The sequence below is a fragment of the Nyctibius grandis genome, chromosome 30 (assembly GCF_013368605.1).
Source record: "Nyctibius grandis isolate bNycGra1 chromosome 30, bNycGra1.pri, whole genome shotgun sequence".
Lineage (NCBI taxonomy): Eukaryota > Metazoa > Chordata > Aves > Nyctibiiformes > Nyctibiidae > Nyctibius > Nyctibius grandis.
This window is the reverse complement of record NC_090687.1, coordinates 363,908-385,217: the sequence shown is the minus strand read 5'-3', so window position 1 is coordinate 385,217 and position 21,310 is coordinate 363,908. Positions and strand designations below refer to the sequence as shown.

Sequence of the window (21,310 nt, the reverse complement as noted above, 5' to 3'; positions counted from 1 at the left end):
TTCTTTCAAGCTGCAACTCCTCCTTGTTAGCAGGACCTCCTCCAGCAGGTCACTCGCTGGCCATAATGAGTAAGAATGCAGTAATTTGCTTTACTCCTCAGCCTCTCGAGCTCCAGCCAGCTTCTCATTTTGGTCTCTTACCCTACCCCTTTCCTCCTCCCTCCTACATATACATGTATTATACCTAGTAGCTATGCTGCCTTTGGCTTCTCCATTATCCCTCCCATGCTCCTGCTGGGTGGAGGCTATGTGCCACTTCGGCCAAAACCACCAACAGCTCCGTGTCAAAGTGTATCAGAAGCACAGAGGGCTATCAGAAGTGATTGGGAATTGAATGTTGTGCCAGTTTCTTCATAAAGATGATGGCTTTTCCTCCGCTGCCACCTCCCACGTACTCACCTAAACATGTAAAAGTGTTTAACGTTCTGGTGGCTGGGAGCATGCTCTGGAGCACGATGAGCAAAATAAAAATCCACCTGGGTGTGAGTTGCCTGAACTAAAGTCCACTTTCAAGTTTCACAGTTGATATTTTAAGACTTGTAATCCACTCTGTCTTATGCAAGAGGAAGGTTCTGCCAAAGAGTATTTGTTTTCAGGGCTGCCCAGGCCTGGGGAGAGGGAGAGGGTGGGGGTTTCAGGTACCTGTGCACATGATCAGTGCAACAGCACAAAAATTAAACAGGACTGGCTGGCTGATTGTTTCCATGTCTTGCAGCAGCTGACCTCTGTGAATGCCACCCTTTCCTTTTCATGAGGAGCTCAAAGCAGAGAGCCAGGCAATTACTTTGTAGAAAGTTTCTCAGACGTGAGCTCTGGCATCTCAACTACAGGTGTCAAGCAAGAATTGGGAAGACAGGCAAAGAGAGGGTGGCTTTCCTGTCCTCAGTGGAGTAATTAATGAGAAAAGCAGTTGAACAGGAGTAACAGGAAGCTGGTGATGATCTCCAATGGAGATGAGCAGGTGCTGTTGCAGGAAGGCTCCTTCTCTGCCTCCTTACTGTTGTTATGTCATCTTCAAGCTTTATTGCTCTGAGCTGAAAGACGGGAGCAGTCTTTTAAGAGCAACTCTTTGCCTGTAACAGGCTCCAGTAGAATCCTCCCAACCTAAAGATGGTCTTTGTGCAACAGCCTCGAAGGTTACTGGAATCTCCTCGCATCTTCAGAGCACATGAAAGGGTTTTTAAAGGCACATCTTTGTACACTTCTATCTACAAACCCCCTGCAGCCAACAGTTCTCCTTACAGGTGGCAAATGTAGGAAATAGGCAGGAATGCGTCAAGTGACACCTCCTAGAGCAGGCACTGACTTCCGTGCTACATCAGCAGGGACCTTATTAACCAGTATTGACACAAAAAAACCCAGCTGTGTTGAACACATACTTTCCTCTGTACACAAACCTCCAACATGAGTCTCTAGTACTGCTGCGTGTGTGTGTTTTTATAATCACATTTTCACCAGGGGATTTTTCCAGTATGAAAAAATGCAACTGCAGGATTCCAGCACTGAAGAGTAGCACAGTGAGTGGAGGCTGAGGGCTGTACTTACAGCCACCGTCTAGCAGGAGCCCAATTTACTGGTTGAGTGAAAACACTGGTGAGGCCTCACATAGAGTTATTGAGTCCAGTTTTGGGCTCCCTAGTACAAGAGATGTGACTTAAGGAGGGAGGGCAGTGAGGGGCCTCCAAGGTGGTAAATGGACTGGAGCATCTTTCCTAGGAGGAGAGGCTGAGGGAGCTGGGGCTGTTCAGCCCCGAGGAGAGATGGCTCAGGGAGATCTCGCCAGCGTGGGTAAGCACCTGCTGGGAGAGAGCCAGACTCTTCTCTGGAAGAGGCGATGGGCACAAATTAAACCACACAGAATCCCAGCTGAACTCAAGGCAGCAGTTTTACGGTGAGGGTGGTCAAACACTGGGACAGGTTGTCCAGAGAGAGTCTCCGGCCGTGGAGATGCCCAAACTCTGGCCAGCCGCGGTCCTGGCCAGCCTGCTCCGGCTGACCCTCTGTGAGCAGGGGGGGTTGGACTAGATGATCTCAGGTCACCAACAAACTAAAACTAAACTCTGTGATTTTGCAGTTCTGTGACTTCTTACCCCACCCCCAAATTTCTGCTGCACCACACTCCAACAGGGAAATCCTTTAATTGTCTGCGGTGGGAAATGAATTCACAGTGTAACTTAAAACCTAGAAGCCCTCGCTCTCTGAACACATTCTCTTCAGTAAATCAGTTTAAGAAAACTTTTGCTGTGACAGGGGGATTTGTCTTTTGTGACATCTACTTAAAATGTGACTTTACTGGATGCTGTCAGTGCCTAAATTGCTTTCAGTCCACTTGTGTTTATATTAAATGCAACTTGAGCCAAGCTGCTCTTTCTCTTAAGGATATGTATTAACTTACATAAATCATTCGCTTCAGCATTCCTAGTACTTGGCTATGTTAAAAGTTTACTTCATTCTTACAACAGCCTTTGTGCTTTTGTAAACACCATGTGAGGGTTTGGGAGCATTCTGCATAGTGAAAAGGGCAGCTGGCTGAGTAAGAGAAGCCTCTAGCATCCATGAGCATGAACATCCTGGGCTAAAGGACAGCATCCAGATCAAAACCTTTTCCGCTTTTGAAGGCAAATGAATAGGCAGAGCTTAGGGGAGCAATAAAGCTAGGCTTGTGTGCAAAATTTGATTAATTCAGTCTCCTGCCTAAAGAATAATGATGGTGTCACTTGCACAGATCCGTAATTTGTGAAAGATGTGTGCTAACCCCGAGCAGTGGCTGAAAGCGCAGGCCCTACCAAGGGGTGTGGGTTAGGGAGTGCTGACCTACAGGATTCTTGTGACACAGAAGCGGTGGCAGCCCCGGCAGGCACACCGTATGCAGGCAGTTCTGATGCAAGAGTGAACAGCAACTATCCCATGGCTTATGGACAAGCGTCACCTACTGTAGTGTGGTTCTTAAAGTGCCCCATGCAGGTCTCTCTCTGTTGGAGAATGCCTAAGGACTACACAGCAGACACCCTTCACTCATGTGCCGGGCATAAGGAAGTGGAAACATTCCCTTTCTGTAGACAATTCCTTTCAAAATTCCCTTTAAAGATGTTTAAAATTACACAGGCTAAAAATCTGCTTTCAAGCAGAGGTGCTCGGTGCTGTCTGGCAGCCGTCCCTGTCCTCCCAGTGCCAGGTTCAGCTGACGGAGCCTTCCTGCCCCGTTTCGTCATCGAGGAGCGGTGCTGCACCTGCCGGGTCTCTGTCCTCCTGCTCCGCGGGCGCTCCCTTGCGTGTCCTGTTCAGTGTCCCACCCTAGAAATTCCAAGCAGCAGTTAGTGACAAGGACACTGTACACATCCATTGCTACAGCTGTGTCCTGCCCTTTCCCCTCACCTCTTGCAAAAAAATACGTAGTATCAAGGTAGTAGCAGCTGTAAGACTGCTCTGCACTGTGTATTTTACCAGACAGTTCTCTTTTTATGCAGTCCCATTTTCACGTTGCAGGAATTACTTATATACACACCCAACAGCTATTACGTCAATAAAAGCAACTCGGTGATGCAGGACTATTTTTCACCTTTTATCACACGTACCTGTTTCTTGTCCACAACATTGAGGGTAACAGAGGCAACAATGCACGCAATAGTGTTTGCCAACATAAAGATCATCATCTGTTGCCAGCGCCACAGGGGGATCTTTAATTCACTAGAAAAGGCCAAAACAGGAAGGAACAATGAGTCACCTGAAGATATTTAAGGCACCTCTATAGCTCCTTGCAGCATCAGGTTGCAAAGATACTGATTTCTGTTCTCACCTGGACTTTGTTCCTAGGATGTGTCCAACAATCAGATTGGAAAGGCCAACCCCAATCATCTGCACAGAAGTTGCAAGCCCCATAGCTGTCCCTAAAGTCGCCTGGGGGACCACAAGAGGGATGGACGGCCACATACTAGCCTGGCAGGAGTAGTGAGAAGAAGAATTAATTCAAAGCCTTATTTAAAGGTGTGAGATGGTCATTGGTTTAAAAAGGAATTATTCCCACTAAAGAAATATTTACACTTTCTCTTCAAAAAATCTGGTATTTGTCCCTCCCAGCCTACTGGCCGGTTCCCTGTCCTTTCCAAGCAGCTTGAGACAGCACAGACCACACACGTTATCTGAAACTGGAATAACCCGACTCCAGATTTCTGCAGGGGATTTCTGATGCTTTACCTCACAGGACTCAAAGGAGAGTCAGGTGCTGCGGTCAATGTAAAAAAACACTACGAAAAGCACAGATTCATGCCTCAAATGGTGCCTTACTCTGCTTTGCATTTTGCTCCACATTGATTCTTTGGGGTTATTTGTTACTAACCAAAGTCTTCAGGACTGGGGAGCCAATGACTTCACACTGTGGCTGCTAAACACACAGGCAGCGATACGGGCCACCCGGGATGCAGAAGGAGCCCAGCCCCGAAACACCCACCAGCAGCAGTGGGGTTGTGAACTTACAGCAGCAAAGGAGTAATTAATCCCCAACCAGATGGTAGAGACTAACGGAGGAACAAACGTAAATGCGAGGAGAGCAAAGACCGGCAGAGTCAACGCAGCACAGCCAACGGCAAAAACGCCTCTCAGCCCAACGTAGTCCTGGGAAAGGAAACAAACACAAGGCCTCTTACACGGGACCCTTGCTTCCCACAGATCCCAGGGACGGGAGCGGCAGGAACACGTCACTTCTCAGCTGTGGATACTGCAGCAGACTATTACTAGTCCCTCTTGCACGCTCCTGAACCGAGACTGAAACGCTTGTCAGAGAATCAGTGTCCAGTAATCACGTGAAATGTCAGGCTTTCCTAAAGGGGCAGGAAACCCACACCATTGTGCCCTGACAATTACGGAGATAAGGAAAGGAAGAGTTTGACAAAACAGGGCCTGACTACGTGCAGGTTGTCCTTTCCCATCTACTTGCAAAGCTTATCCTGATCCTTTCTGTTCCAGTCTCAGACTCCTCAAAACGTACAACCATTTGCCACAGTTTGATGCTACTATTACACAATTAAGGGACAGAGGGAGAAAGGTTAACATTTTCTTGTAATTTAATTCAGACTAAAAGTGCATCTTGCAGTTTGCAAAGAATTAAAGGACTGCTTGTTCAGTAACACCACACTAAATTCTGGTTGAAGGTGTTGTAACAAAGACATTCCAAAAAATTAGGAAAAAGTTATCAGCAAGCACTTCTGGTTTTGGGTACTCACAATTAATATGCCAACTGCTGCCGAGAGAACAAGGGAGCTGTCGTACACTGCCCCAGCAATGTAAGCGGCTGCCTGCTGACTGTAACCAGAATATTTGTCCTGGATAAACTTGCTAAAAATAAAATGAAGGGAGGAAAAAATTACATAATTAGGATTCTTGATCTGGTCATTTTGACAGAAAGTAAGTCTGAGCACAAACGTGGCCAGGAAAGGTTTTAATGAGAGGACTTGTAAACAAGTTTGATTCCACCTGGTTTGTAGTGCCGAGCCTTTGTTGGTTTATTTTCTTTTTAACTGGTGCACACCACAGGGAAGCTGGTAGCTTAAATGGCCACTTTCAAAACGCTTCTGCAAGTGCAGAGTAAAAGTGCAGGTAAAAGCTGAGCGTATGTTCAATGACATCAGCACAGCTCACAAGCAGCAATGTGCCATCACCTGTCCCAAACACACAGCTGGATTTATTACGTTCTCTTTGAAGAGGCAGAAAGTATTATCAATCCAAGGGTGAGAATGCTGAGGGGCAGGGAAAATATTTTAAAATAATCCGGCAGCAAAGATCAGCATTTAAATTGAGCACCTGCATTTTAGTACTAGGAATTCCCCCTTGGCATCTTGAAGGAGACTTCTGGTTAAAGCAGAAAACACACACACCAAGTTTTCTTTTCATTGTCAGAACCTTTGTTAGGGACATGCAAAAATGGCATTAAAACTTACTCAAATTCCTTACAGAATTTGCAGTTATACAATTGTAACAGCTTAGAAAGACGAGTTTATTTAGAGATCTTGTAGCTACTTAAACCTGGTTTGGCTACTTGTGTGGCTACTTACCATTAGTAATAATGAGCCTTTCTAGCCTGGGCTGTCAGCAAAGTATGAAGCAAGATGCTGTTCCCTGAAGATTTACTGCAACAGAACACGCCAAAGAGCAGCGGCCTTGGGACCGTTATTTTTCTGAAGCAGCAGAGCATTTTTTGCCAGAAAAGCTGTGTGAAACATGTCTTTTAGTGCCTGAACTTTTGCTCCACAGGGAGCAAAAAAAAAAAAATTCTGCAGGGAGGCAGAATTGCAGAAATTGGGATTCTGTGGGATCAACAGACACTGTTTGCAGTGAAAATGAGAGGGCAGCTGATTGATAGAAAGCCCATCTCATCAAGGCCTTGAAGATCCTTGCCATCTTGAATGTCTTTATGTCCCTAATTAGAGCTCACTTGTACATTTGTTACGACGTTGATGACATTTCTTCGCTCTTGATTTCACAGTGGCTCGCTACACATCACTAATGAAATACTACCAAAGTAATTTTCTTTTTGTTTTAACTGCAGGCCTTTGCTAATGTAACAGTTCGTACTCATTGTGCGAGAGAAGCAACATCATCCACAAACAAAATGGCAACAGGACAGAGCCACAGGACAAAAGCAGGAGACCCAATTTAGCCGGGCAGGTTACTGCTTTGTTTTAAGCAAATGAAGGCATAAAAAAGGGAGTGTGCAAGCCTTGCACTGGGATGCACAAGCTTCCTCACTTACAAACCCCTGCCGAGGCAAGCTTAGCTTTGTTCCAAACACAGCAGACAACAGAAGTGCCCCGGGCCTGGGAAGCGAACACCCCACCCAGCTCAAAAGACAGCCACTTTGTGACTATCACAAAGGTGAAATGTCTACGGGCTATTTTTGAAGTAAAGTATTTCTTCCTCCTCTCCCAAATCCTTCTGATCCTCCTCTGGCAGTGTTCCAGGCTTTAAATACTGGATTAATCATTTCCCTTTAAGTTATTTTTGCTTTCCTTCAGAAGTCTCCCTCATCTTGGAAGGGAAAGAAAGGTCAAAGAACCCTCATATCTTTAACTAGGTGTTAAAGATGAGTGGAAGGAAGAAGCGTATTATCCCCATATTTCCCAGTCAGCTAAAAATTCGAGGGCCTGCAAGGCTCTGATGGGCTTGTATCAGTCAGTGGGGCTACAGCCACAGAGCAATACCTGGCGTCTGCCACAAAGGGGAAGACTCCGTTGTAGAAGAACATGATGGTGAGGACCAGGAGCCAGTAGCGAAGGGGAAGTCGCCGGATGTCGTGAATCCGCTGCAAAGACAAAGACGTGCCCTCATGCACCAGGAAAGAGTCTTCATCTTCACACTAATGTCACTTTCTGCAAGCCACTGAAGGTCACAAAAACATTTAAGAAGTAACAGCAGGTACGAGGGAATTGAAAGGCAGCTCATGGACCTCTAAGCGAAATTTGGCACGTGCTGACTCCAAAGCATTCCTTTAACACTACTCAGTAAAGGAAGAAAAAAGCTTTTTTCTTATTTTTATAAAGGTTATGGCTGCAAGAAACTATTCTAAGCAGTTCCTATTGAGAGCCTACTGCAAAACCTTAAGTGAAACACAGTGGCAAGACACAGTATAAACAGGAGTCACAACACTGAGATACAGAAATCAGTAAGAAAGTGGTCTAATAGATTTAAGGGGCATAAAAATTGCAACCTATCACCTTGTCTTCGTTTAGCCTCCACCAGGGCTAACCAATAACAGTTTTTCTCTCACCCAATGTCCCTTTCCCAACTGAAGAAGGAAATTGGGGAAAAGAGGGAGACTCGTGGGTTAAAATTAAACAGATTTAATAAAATAAAGAAACCAATATAAATGCTAACACAAAAGTATACTTAGCTACTGGTTGCAGCAGGTTGTGCAGGAATAGCAAACGTCAGCAAGGAGGGGGGGGGGAAAAAAGGGAGGCCAGAAGAGAAGAGAGCAAAATCAGCCCCCCCTCTCCTGAGCAAGTCCTCCCTTTTATAGTGAGCTTGATGTTAATGCTATAGGACACACCTTGGGCCAGCCTGGGGCAGCTGCCCTGCATTTAACTGCTCAGGGCCCTGATCACCAGGGCTGGCCCCACACTGAAACCAAATCCCAATGAAACCAGGACACACCTGTAATGCTCATTCCTGGACAGAAGAATGCGAGGAGGAATGGAAGACAGAGGCTGGCAAAAGATAGTTCAGTGCTGACCAGATTAGCTGTCACGGGTCCTGTGAACCAGAAAGCCATTCCAGCAAGAGGCTGCCACCCAGTTTTATGCACCAGATCCTCCTCTGAGCCACCTACACTCAAGAAGGACCTGGCTCAGGGAGGTAACGCCGTTCAGGGTGCTCACTGAGCTCTCTGGAAGGCTGCAAATACACAGGCTCTAAACACAAAATTCAGACTCTGGTGGCTTGCAGATGTGATATCCTCAGATGTACCTGAGGAACCGTTCTGCAAGACTTAACCAAGTGCTGCTAATGCCCTCTCCTGGCCAGGACCAGCTCCGACTGCTGCAGGCTTCCCCCACTGCGAGAGCAGTGCTCAAGCACCCCAGGCTGCCCAGATTGAGATGGAAAAGCTGTCTGTGCCCCACATACCACTTTTTTGGATTCTTGCTGGATAATCCCATCCAAGCCCAGTTGCTTCATGCCCACTTTATCGAGTGCACTGACTGTGAGGGCTGAAACGAAACCAAGCACACAGAGCAGGGTACCTGGAAAAGACACAAGAGGTGTTAGAAATTCCTCGGTCTGTAGAGAGCTGAATGACAAAACCAACTGCACGTAATACACCAAATTCTCTCTGACTCCTGCTCCTGGCTTCTCATAACATTAACAGCCTTCCCTACTGCAGCCATATAGTACGACCTATATTACAGGTCCATATAGTAGGACCAGATTTCAGAGAGCTGGAGCACCTCTTGTGTGAAGACAGGCTGAGAGAGCTGGGGTTGTTCAGCCTGGAGGAGAGAAGGCTCCGGGGAGACCTTCTAGCACCTTCCAGTGCCTGAAGGGGCTACAGGAAAGCTGGAGAGGGACTTTTTACAAGGGCATGGAGTGACAGGATGAGGGGGAATGGTTTTAAACTGAAAGAGGAGAGATTTAGATGAGATATGAGGAAGAAATTCTTTGCTGTGGGGGTGGTGAGAGCCTGGCCCAGGTTGCCCAGAGAAGCTGTGGCTGCCCCCTCCCTGGCAGTGTTCAAGGCCAGGTTGGATGGGGCTTGGAGCAACCTGGTCTGGTGGAAGGTGTCCCTGCCCGTGGCAGGGGGGTTGGAACTAGATGAGCTTTAAGGTCCCTTCCAACCCAAACCATTCTATGATTCTATGACCATTTACCTCTGCCAGAGTCCTTGAGCTCTTTGTCCACTAAGCTTCAACACACTGCAGAATTGCCTGAGGCCAGTGAAGCTAAAGCCCCACCCGTCCCACAGCCACTTTGTTGGACTATGGCCACAATGCCTTCTAAACCACCGCGGGCCTGTGCGTAACAAACTCGAGGTTAAAACAAGCCAGACAGGAAGAAACTTCCATGGTCCCCTGAGCAGGAGAGGTACCACACACGGGCTGGTACTGGAAGCCAAATTATACCTCTTCATTTCTGTGCCCTACTGCAGTTACTGCAGCAACCTGACCTGTTAGCACCTGCAGCTCCAGAGAAGCAAGTCAGATTATGCTGGATACACCACAAGCAAGTTTGACAAGGGGCATCTGCTGCAGACGTCCTTCTCTCAGAAAGAGATCTGTATCCGTGTTTTCCAAAGAGCCAAAACAATCTCTGTGACACACACACACTTTGTCTGATGTGTTTATCCCTTCACGTGCTACTGAAGTCCCTGTGCTGTGCTTGCAAATGCTGCCTGAGCACCAAACTAACAGTGTCAGGTGGGATGCGACACGTCATGCCTGTCACAGTTTCTTCTGTGAGAGCTGGAATTAGAGGAGAGCAACAGGTTTCAATTTCTGCAAGAGATTTATCTCACCTGTGCATCCTCTTTTCCATGGGTGATGGCCCATGCTGTTCCATTGTTCAGGAAATAACACTTCCCTATAATCACTGAATCTTTGTACACAAGGGATGCCCTGAGGCAGGTCTTCCCTAACATCACCGGAGCACCTGAGTGCCACTACTTAACTGCGCTGTGAAACAGAGCATCCCTTCCACTACAGACAGATCCCTTGTCACTGCACCAAAGAAAGGACAGAAACTCAAATCTTCTGAAGATACGAACCCTAGAACAGATTCACACGAAGAAACACGTAATTCACATTCTGCTTCTCACAGTAATTCAAACCTACGGTTCTGATCACTCCACGTGCACGGCATCTTACGCTGAGACCAATTCAGATACTACTACAGAACCAGCATGTTCTGCTAGCTAAAATACAGCACGACAAACACATTACATTCCTGTTTTGTTTCACTCTGGAGTTTCCATTCCATGGGAGTAAACCTACATTAAGTACTAACTACCTGTGACTGCAGGTGTTAAAACATCTCATGAAAACTGCTAACAAAACTGCCAGGCTGACACTACAGCTTTAGAGAGGGTTTTCAGGCATCAGCAAAGAAAACACCACTCCATTGCAGACAGAAAGCAACAGGGAAAACTTGAAAGTAACGCGCCCCCTCCTGCTAACTTCACTATCTCTCACAGGTACTTTTCATAACCGGACAAACCAGGCGAGCCTCAGGTCTAGCAAACAAAAGGCCAAAGCACCAAAGAAACTCACCTCCCCAGAGCGTCCACTGCATTCCAAATTTTGCCTCAAACTGCTGAGTGAAGAAGAAGTTGAGGACACTCCCAAGACGGGAGAAAGACAGTCAGTCCAAATGCCAGGGCCAGTTCCTTCCCCTTGAACCAGAAGGCTGTGATACGATTCTGCACAACTTGGAGAAGACAAAAATCCTCTTGTGAACAGACAGACTTGGCCAAGAGCATTGCACAGATGCAACAACCAACCTCTCAAGCTAGAGGGCTTGAGCTGGGGTAAGAGACCTCTCCGCATCCCTGGTGGCGGCAGTACCTGTCGACTTTGCAGTCCATTTTAAAATGTCCTAAATCCTGCTGGGACATGGGAGGTGAACTTATCCCTCAAATAAGGCAAGCAAAAATAACCCCAAAGGCCTAGCAATCACGTGTCAGTCCCCACCCTTGGAAAAAGGACAAACTTGTTAGTGGGGAAGACTTAGATGTTTTGGCACACGTTAAATCCATGCAACCCTTGAAGGAGCAGTGCTCTTCTGTTAGCAATGCAAGTTCAAGGTGAAGCTGACTGGTAGGACAAGGGTCTAGGAGGCAAAATAAAAATGTGTCATGACCCTCTGGTGAGGTGTAATTAAGAATGTGAATCCCTTACTAGTAAGTGACCCGTTCCCAGAGCCAAAGAGCAGTCTTCCTGTTAGCATCATCGGTAGGAGGTACGGCGACCCCTTGAAATGTGCGCCTAGAGCAAAGACCGATGATCCCAGCACAGTCAGAAGAGAGAAAACAAAGACACCAACTAGGGAGAAACAGAAAAAAAACACACAAACCTCAACAGACATGCTGAGATCGGGACAGAAGCATTCTTTGTCAAAAAGCAAAAGAACAACCTCAAAACAGGCCAGTAAAGCTGTGGGCTTCCACCAGTTTACCCTCATTATTTTAATTTTGTAAAGACTCTTTATAAAATGACCTGAGAATCCTCAAAATAATGACAATATTGTCGCGGTGGAAGGTTAGAGAGGCAGAATAAGTCAGACAGAGGACTCTCAACTGTATAACAGTGTCCCTGTTCCTGTCCTGAGCTCCACTACAGACTACTGCCTCGAGCAAGCCATCTCCTCCTCCGTGCCTCGGTCTCCTCACCTGTAAGACGTTCTCCTCTGCGATACAGAGACAGAGCACAGCTGCATTTGCTGGGTCTGCTGGGCCTGCGATTACAGCACACACCAGAACCAATGTCTGAGCAGGGAACAGAACCCTACTTTATCAGTTTATCCCATTGAAAACCAGATAACACTCTTCCCTGTTACAGGCGTGTCAGAGGAAAGCACGTTACTGCAGCATCTCAAGTTGCCTTCGTGGAGCTGCTCAACTAACCGTCACGCGCTCCGCACACAGTGCTGTCCCTCCTCTCCCATCCCTCTGTGATCTTACTGAAGTGGAACCTTTCATCATCCCTTTGCACTGAAAGAACAGCCTGAAATCCCACTTCAGTACACAAAGAAATTAATCAATCCTCAGAACTTACAGCGATTTCCTAGTTTATCAATCAGGAATCCAGCCAGAATAACCACTACTGCATTTCTAGGAGAAAACAACAGAAACATTCGTGTCTTGCTGGTGGGAAGCAACAAGCAAACTACCCCGCGACGCCAAAGCAAGAGAGAAGTGACTCACGTCCAAGCGTAGATGGCGTACAGCAAGTTGTACTGTGCCGGTGTCATTCCCAAGCCTTCAACGCAGTCCCGCGTGCTGTTGTGCCCGGTGCTGTTCCGGTGGGTTCCATTGGGGCAGGTCAAGTTCTGCACAACAGGTCACAGAGTCTGTGTTAGGCAGCAGACACGGATGAAAACCCACACGCTCCTTTAACAACAAAGTTAAGTTCTTCCCTCTTAGATTTCTATTTCTCCTACTCGGTTCCCACTTCCACGACCAGGAATTAGAGGACTTTGTCTTCTCCCAGGACGCGAGCCCTTGCCAAGTGAGAAATGGCTGGCCATCGGCACGTCTTCCCTTCCCCTTTCTGTGGCCGCAGCGGCAGGGGCTCAGCACTTTTATACAGATTTCAGTCCAAAAGAAAACCCAGGAAACAGCACCATGAGGTTTATTGGATCCCTTAGTTTCTTGGCTCTAGTTTAGCTTGATCTGACTCTTCATCACATACTACAAACTCTTAAGCAGTGTGTAAATATGAAACTTAGCAGTAGTCCCTATTAATTCACAGCAATAGAGCATTTGCTGAACAGTAGGAAACTGGTAGTGATAGTGAGATTTAATGATGTTGGTTTTGCTACTGAAAAGGAACACCTCCTCAACACCATATAATCAGGAAAAAAACCCTAGATCTTCCAACTACTAAAAATCTATCTGCATTAGGAAATGGATGCCAGGGCTTCCACACCAGCAGGCATAAGCTTAACATCTTGAATAAGCAGAAGGAAACGGTGATTTTAACCACGATTTTTATACAGCCATCGTATTTACAAACCCCTCAGATCTGCTGTAGTCAGAATGGCCAAGGCTGCGGGGAAACAGTTCTCTAGAACAAAGTGTTTTCACTGCAACCACTGGTCTCAGATGCTCTGACTACCACTGTACCACTTGTGTAAGGCGGGGAGGGGCTACATTTGCCAGAGTAAAAATATGTTGAGAGTGTCAACAGATAATCATGGAATCATCACAGAATCCCAGAATAGTTTGGGTTGGAAAGGACCTCAAAGATCATCTCGTTCCAACCCCCTGCCACAGGCAGGGACACCTTCCACCAGACCAGGTTGCTCCAAGCCCCATCCAGCCTGGCCTTGAACACTGCCAGGGAAGGGGCAGCCACAGCTTCTCCGGGCAACCTGGGCCAGGGTCTCACCACCCTCACAGCAAAGAATTTCTTCCTAAGATCTAATCTAAATCTCCCCTCTTTCAGTTTAAAACTGTTCCCCCTTGTCCTGTCACTCCATGCCCTTGTAAAAAGTCCCTCTCCAGCCTTCCCGTAGCCCATTCAGGTAGTGGAAGGTGCTAGAAGGTCTCTCTGCAGCCTTCTCCATAAAAACACTGTTTGCACAGTACCTAACACAGAAAAACATGGCTTGGTTTCACTGCCCTATAAAGCTACCTAGGTAACAAAATATGACATAACCTTTCCTTTGCTCCATAACTAACTAACTGACTCTTCTCCCACAGACCTACAGAACTTGTGGAGGATCAAGGAATAAATACGGGCCTATTTTTTTTTCTTTTTACTCCTGTTTGCAATGACAAACTGTACCCAATTTAGCCTGGAGTTCACTGCCTGAATGTTATGGATTAACTGCATTCAAAAAAAAAACAAGTTACAAGCAACCTGTATCTATTTCTGCCCTTGCCATTGAAGCAGATGAAGAACAGGACAAAAACGCCCGATGACTAGTTTTTACCTCCTGTGATCACCCTGCACAGCTCTGTCTTTCGGGTAGCAAACAAGCGCGTGATGTGACACCTGCAGTACCTGGAGGCTGCAATCTGAAGACTCAGAACGCCTTTTCTAGTCTCCTAGCTCAAACATCGCTGGTCTTCCAGACCAGTGTAGGTACTAATGGTCAATTAGAATCATGGAATCATAGAATCATTTTGGTTGGAAAGGACCTTTAAGATCATCGAGTCCAACCATTAACCCAGCGCTGCCAAGCCCACCACTAACCCATGTCCCTCAGCACCACATCTACACGGCTTTTAAATCCCCCCAGGGATGGGGACTCCACCAGTTCCCTGGGCAGCCTGTGCCAGTGCTTGACAACCCTTTTGGGGAAGAAATTGTCCCTGATCTCCAATCTAAACCTCCCCTGGTGCAACTCGAGGCTGTTTCCTCTCGTCCTATCACTGGGAAAAGAGACCGACTTCCCCCTCGCTACACCCTCCTTTCAGGCAGTTGTAGGGAGCGAGAAGGTCTCCCCTCAGCCTCCTTTTCTCCACATTGTATGTCTCTTCTACAGGCAGAGCGGCGTGAGCGCTATTCTAACGCTGAACTTCATTAGTGTAGCAAACAGTTATTTGATCGGAGAGCTGACAATCTCTCTGACAAGGGCAGGTTTTAGATTTCCAGTTCTCCAGGCAGCAGTAAGGACTCAAACCCCTCACGGCTTGTCCCAGCTTTGTGCACCTTCTTCACAGCAAACACGGCAGTGAGAACACCTCCCCCCAGCATCTGGAATGTAAGACCTTGGCTCATGACTCTTCTACTGACGCTGCAGGAAAAGGTTTTGAAACTCTACTAGCGACCAAGGCCTCTGTTTTGCTGGTTCTGCCTTTTTTTTTTTGCCCGCCCCACGTCCCGGCGCTTGCTCACCCCCTGGAACTGCTCCTGCAGGACGCTGGGGATGTCGAAGCAGAAGTAGGAGCCGAAGGTGAGGAGGCAGTTGAAGAGAAGCACCACAAAGCGGTATGAGGCTGCGGGGCAGAGAACGGGCCCATCTCACACCCACGGCCCGGCCCTCCCCGGGCCGTAGGTTGGGGCCCCGACCGCGGGCCGCGCACCCCCAGGCCGTGCCTCCCCCTCAGAGCTCACCCCTCTCCGCCGCCGCCGCCATCCCTCAGCTCGGCCCCGCCTTCAGTCCCGGCCCCGCCCGCAGCGGCACCTCGGGCCCGGCCCCGGGCGGGGCCTCCGCGGCCCGCAGGGGTGAGGCCGCGGGCAAGGCCGCGGTACAGGCCGAGGGTCCCGGGGCTGCCCCTGTGGGTTGAGGCAGGGCTGGTTGAAAGGAAGGGGAAGGGAAAGGACAGGGTTTGAAAAGCTGCGTGATGAACCGGAGGAGTTATCCTGGGGTAAACCGAGGAAATTTGGTAACGGGATTAGAACCAGTGCGTTGTCACGGGTTAAAGCTGGGCTGGGTGTTAACCCTCTCCCCCCCGAGAAGGGGAAGGGAAGGAGAAAAGGGAGAGAGACTTACGGGTTGGAAAGTTAAAACAGTTTTAATGAACTATGATAATGAAAAAGAGTATAATAATAATAATAATGGATATAATTAAATATATACGAATATATACAAAACCAAGATCGAGCTCTCCCGATGCTGGTCACATCTCCACCGGTGCTGCAGGGCAGGCTCCGGGAAGGCCCAGACTGGGCTCAGTGACGGACGGGAACTGGATCCAGGAACACACAGACTGGGATCGAGGGCAGGAGAAAAAAGGACAGAGTCCTCTTCGGACGCCGGCCATAGCAGAAGAAGAAGAGACCAAGACCCTCGTGATCCTCCAGCTTTACACTGAGAATGACGTGTATGGGATGGAATACATCGTTGGTCAATTTTGGGTCACCTGTCCTGGCGGTGCGACCCTTCTGTGGCTCTTCACTTGTAATTAGTGAGGAATTTAGCAGTGACTTTGGTTTTTCTAGGAATAAGTACAAGCAAGAGCCTTTCTGCGTACCATCCCTACCGGTGCCTCAGTAATAACTATAAACTTCGAGCGTTATCAGTCCTAGAAGCAGATACTGTCTGCAAAACATGCAGTTACTTCCAGAAAGTGCAGTTACTTAGAAGAAGCTTAGCTGAAAGGAAAAATCACTGAAAGGAAAATTGGTTATGTTTTAGTCCAAACCAGGACATACATGTAAAAGGAAGAAGTCAGATGAGCAAATATAAGATGGGGAATAGCTGACCAGGGAACAGCAGTGCAGAAGAAACTGTTTCACAATGTGTCATAAACCAAACAGGAGTCAAAAATGCAATGTTTTTTGGGGAAAAAAGGCATCTCTTTTAGGATGTGTTAGTGGAATAACTAGCAGTTATTTAAGCTAGTAGACAATGCTACACAAGAACAGGTAGGTAGAAACCAGCCAAGCATAAATTAGAGGTTTCTAATGAATCTGTACCTCAGCGGCTCTGGTGTCTCTGCTGTTGTTCAGAGCTTCCTAGAAAAGAATCAGAACTAATAGACATGACTGATTAAAAATCCATGATCCAGAAATACTTTGGGAACAATGAACCTGAAGACTGTTGTTATTTCCATCTTCTATCCAGTAAGAAGTCTTTATGTAGTAGAAGAGGTGTGGGCTTATGTCGCAGATGGATTAGGAAGATCCAAAAAATTTAAAACTGAAGAAGTAGCAGCGTGTTAGAACCCTCATCTACTCACAGCACTTACGGGGCAAGAACCAGACCAATTCAGACAGAGGAGAGGAGGAGAGCTCTTCCTCCATTGCTGCTTCAAGAAGAGAATTAATATTTGATAAGAAAAATCAATTAGCTGACAAGTAAGATGGAGATTCTGAACACAACCTATGGAGACCATCCTTGAAGAAAACCTTTAATACAGAGGATCCGTGATGACTTTGTAAGGTCTGGAGCACAGTTGTGGACAGCTGGTTGACTCGAGGTTTGCCTTAGATTCTACCTTTTAAGTATGTCTATGATTTTAATATTGTCTCCTGTCTATTAGGTCTCTTATATTCTATCAAATTCCATTTATCTTAACTTGAATTTGTAGCTGTTCAGTCATTCTGATTTTTATTTGAACCATTACCTGGTTCCTGCACCTGAGCATCCATAAATGTATCATCATAACATTTTGCCTCGACTATAAATTCATTCCAAATCTGTAGAGCTTTTGTTATTTCCTGAAGCTCTCAGAAGTGCTGGGTTTAGTCCTCATAAAAACCTACACAGATAATTGTAATTAAGTTTTACAGAAAGCTCACTGAAAGTAGGATCAAGTCTTTCCCCTGCCCTTGAAGGTCTTGTGCCAGTTTTTCTGGTTTTATAGTTTCCATTTTCCATCTTAAAACAAGCAGTCTTTTCTGGTATATGTTTCCTCTTGTTTATCTGGATTTTTCATCCCCAAAATCTCAGTGTCAGGGACTCTTTGAGTCTTGTGGACAGTCATTTGAGTTCAAAACTTATTAAAGCATGTGTCATTATTTGCATTCTGTTTCCAAATGATTGCCTCACATGAGAGAAAACAGTGAAATTGGTTCTGTGACAAGTTGTGTTACGTCTTTTTGAAAAGAAAATATACTGTATTTTTTGTCATCTCTTGAGGCATAAACAGGTAAAAGTAGAGCTGTAGTAAGTACAGCGTTTTCAGGCAGGCGAGTGGTTTTAATTTGTCAGGTGTTATATACTTCATTTTGCAATGAATTGTGTATTTCTTCTGAAAACAGAGGAAATAGGAACATTGACATGTAAGCATCTCACATATTTTCCCGTATCCTCCTCATGACTGCGTATTTTTCTTACTGATCAGCCAATGTTTTCCCTCAGGCTCGCTGGGTCCCCAGCGGTTGTTCTGCTGCCGAGCTCCGAAAAGTCTTTTTGCTGCTGATGCTGTCAGAGGCTCCGTCACCAGGTCACCAGATGATGTGTGCTGCTCACGGCAGAGCCTGAGTGGCTGGAAGGGAGGAAAATCCCCACAGCACGGGGTGAGCAGGGGGCAGGAGGAGGGTTTACAGCACACTTGTGTGTTTGCTCACTGCAGCATCTGAGGGATGAGCACTCTTTTTTTTTTTTCTGTAATGTCCTGCTGTTGTGAGAGAGCTCTTTAATATAATTAATAATGTAACCTTCCCTAGCATCATTGCTCCGTTTGCTGATGTTCATTCCAGCTAGCTTAGAAGCTGTCCCTCCCACAGGTTCAGGAAAGACCTTAAAACCCACCGCGGATTTAATATGGCACTGAACAAAGGAGTCCTGATAGTTAATTATATTCTTTGCCCTTGTCACAGAGGCAGAATTTTCCCTCTTTGCTGAGCCACTAATAAAGGCAACCAGACTCTTTCAGTACTTGTACTGCATCCCTTATTGCCATATCTGAGCATCTGGCTGTCACCTTAAATTCGTACTGAAGGTCTCTTAAACGTACCGTAGGTTTCTAGAGGCTCTGCAAGAGTCTCTCCTACTTTATAAAAAGCAAATGGAAAGAAATGGAGGAGTTGATGGAAATCTAGGCACTAAGGTGTGTGCAGCTGCCCCTGTCTGCTTGAAAAGATTGTCCCTGCACCTGCAGTTTGTCAGCTGAAAGCCTAGGCATTAGAGTGGGGCTGGGGTTAAGGCCCAGGACACGGCGGGGAAGCAAGCAGCGTGCTGGAACAGAGTATGTGTGTCAAAACCGACACTGGAAATCTCCCATCCTACTCCCTTCATGCTTCTCTCTGTCTCCCACTGGCATGGAAGGGTATCAGGTGTGGAAGGGCTACTAGAAAACATGGAACAGCAGCCAGTGTTTCTGAAAACATCATGAGCTTCTGCACGTTTTACTATGCTTCTACTCTTCTGTGTTTCTTAATTTACCCTGAGATGCCCTTCCTTGCAGTGGCCAGGGTTTTCATATACTGTAGCTTGCTTGGCGTTATGCTTTTTGTTTTTCTTCCTCTCTATAGGGCAAGGAGTAAAAGGGCTGAGATCAGCAGGCCAGGACACCCTGGCTTCATCTAGGAAATCTTTTTTGCCTTCAGTTCAAGGTCTACTCATCGGTTTAATATACAAGAAAAAATTAATAAAGTCCACATGCAAGTTACTAAAAGATATACCCTGAACTTACACTTTGCCTGCATTTTTGGTGTTAATATTCACTGTGAATGTAATTATCATCTGCCCTGAAAAGCACCCTTGGATATCAATAATAAAGCAATGAGAATACAGTTGGACTCGATGATCTCAAAGGTCTTTTCCAACCTAAATGATTCTATGAGAATTAACAAAACACAGAGACAGAAGATGGAACTCTGATCCTACAGATCCTTAGGGCAGATCACCACTGCAATCAGTGGTTTGGTAATTAGCACAATACCATCTTGAGGAAATACTATACCATTTGCGTATCATTTCCTGAAGTATTGCAGAGCTCTCAAGTGAACTTCAGCTCTGAGTACTGGGGACAAGTTATTCAGTGCACAGGTTGAGCAGTTTATTGTGACGGATCAAAAGACATGTAATAACTGGGTAAACGCTAACTTTGGAGAACTATGTCAAGAAGACATTTGCTTTAGGCAAGGATGTCATTTTTAAAACTGTGTCCAGAAAATGCTTCTGAAGAGCATTGAAGAGAGGGAGAGGAGAAAGCAACCTTTCTGTTGCTAAACCATATCATCACAGCAATGAGTTGTGCACTTTAAAATTCAGCAAACCAGCAGATGGGAAGAAAACGAGGTCAGATTTTATAAATCTGTGTTTTAATCAAAATATTGTCCAAAATATAATTACTTGAAGCATTCCAAAGACAGAATCCCAGTGCTTAATAATGAATTAATCTCTGCTTTCTTACGTTCTTTACAGAACTCAAATAAAATGGATTACATAAACGAAGGGGAGTTGCCTTCAGGGATGCAGAAATCTGTGTTTGCGGATCTCGGGGATTTCCCCCAGAGTGGAAGCTGCTTTTACTAATGTTTTATGAACACTAACCAAAACTCTCCTGAGCCTTCCTACAAGGCCTGACTTCCTCCTCGTCTCTCCACCCCCCTCTGAAGACTGAGGCTCTGGTTACTGTTCTGCCAGAACCTTCAAAATGCCTCCATGATTAGCCATGAGGATCGGATGGGGAATGGATCACATTACATGGCCCCTAACAATGGATCACATTACATGGCCCCCTAACATCTGCGATCTGGTTTGATATTTGCAGCCTTGCCTACTGCTCCTTGATTAAAAATGTTTTTTCTTTCATTTGTTGTGCATATTTATACCAGTGCCATTTACACTACTGAAGAAATGTAAAAGATTAGCGACGAATAACTGGTGCGCCTGTTTCTCCATTGATTACAAAGAGCCAAGCGCTACATCAGAGTTAATTAAATTTTGACTAAATGAGAGTATTATTTGCAAAACAATGCCGGAGTGCTCAGTAGGATGAGTAGATATACACAGCTAGTCCGTACAAAAATTTCATGGTTGTGAAGGTATCCAGTACATAGTTTTATCTACCTTTTTTTTTGCAGTCCATTTAATTAATAGAAACTGTGCAATAATATACAAAGCTGGAAATACCACTAAGAATTTCCAAAGGATACGGTAGATTGTCTATTTAAAAATGAAGGCTGAATGTTTCTGTAACATACATTCTCTGGCCAAAGCACAAGTCATTACCACAATTGGTAATTACTGGGTAAATGACGTTTTGTAAAACTACCAGAACGTTTTTTTTCCTGACCTTAACTAATACAGAAGAAGCTTCTGTGGTGGGAGATGAGCTCTATGTGCATTGGTTGCTATAGAGGGTTTTCAGGGATCTTCCGTGAACGTTGTCTTTAAAATGCTTATGGAACATCATTAAATTATTTGAAGCCAAATCAAGCATTCCTTTTAAACTTAAAAGGAATACCACTAAACAGTTCTTATGCTAGACAGCAATAAAACTCTTCAAAAAGGTTTTATAAGATCCCATTCCTGCAACTGAATTTTGCCAGTCAACTCTCCAGATACTGTCTTATAGAAAGGAAGCACAGGTAGTTTCTGCTGTACAGGTATTTTTAAACAAGAATGATCACTTGTAAAGAAAATCTGGGTTACAGAAATCCTAATTCTGCCACAACTGTCGTATTGGTACTATGATGCCATAATTCTCTGCAGAAACAACACCTTGGTTTTCAGCTGAATATTATTTGAAGGTAAGTTCTAGCCA

The 21,310-nt window shown here is 45.9% G+C and overlaps 1 protein-coding gene and 1 long non-coding RNA gene across 3 annotated transcripts; one reads left to right on the top strand and one right to left on the bottom strand.

Moving 5' to 3' along the window:
- Positions 1-2,422: 2,422 nt before the first annotated feature.
- On the bottom strand, positions 2,423-15,296 carry LOC137674702 (lysosomal dipeptide transporter MFSD1-like). The gene is given in 14 exon segments (XM_068420286.1): positions 2,423-3,294; positions 3,576-3,687; positions 3,797-3,936; positions 4,474-4,611; positions 5,220-5,331; positions 7,194-7,294; positions 8,617-8,732; positions 10,752-10,840; positions 10,842-10,908; positions 11,379-11,522; positions 12,255-12,310; positions 12,404-12,528; positions 15,045-15,145; positions 15,264-15,296. Coding segments are annotated over 14 exon segments (1,440 nt in total). The 5' UTR covers positions 15,286-15,296; the 3' UTR covers positions 2,423-3,177.
- A 61-nt stretch (positions 15,297-15,357) lies between these two features.
- On the top strand, positions 15,358-20,289 carry LOC137674701 (uncharacterized). 2 transcript variants are annotated; one of them, XR_011049847.1, is made up of 3 exons: positions 15,358-17,071; positions 17,956-18,113; positions 19,966-20,289. It is a non-coding gene; the product is annotated as an uncharacterized lncRNA (long non-coding RNA). The 2 variants fall into 2 exon arrangements; XR_011049848.1 differs by lacking the exon at positions 19,966-20,289 and adding an exon at positions 19,071-19,833.
- Positions 20,290-21,310: the final 1,021 nt, after the last annotated feature.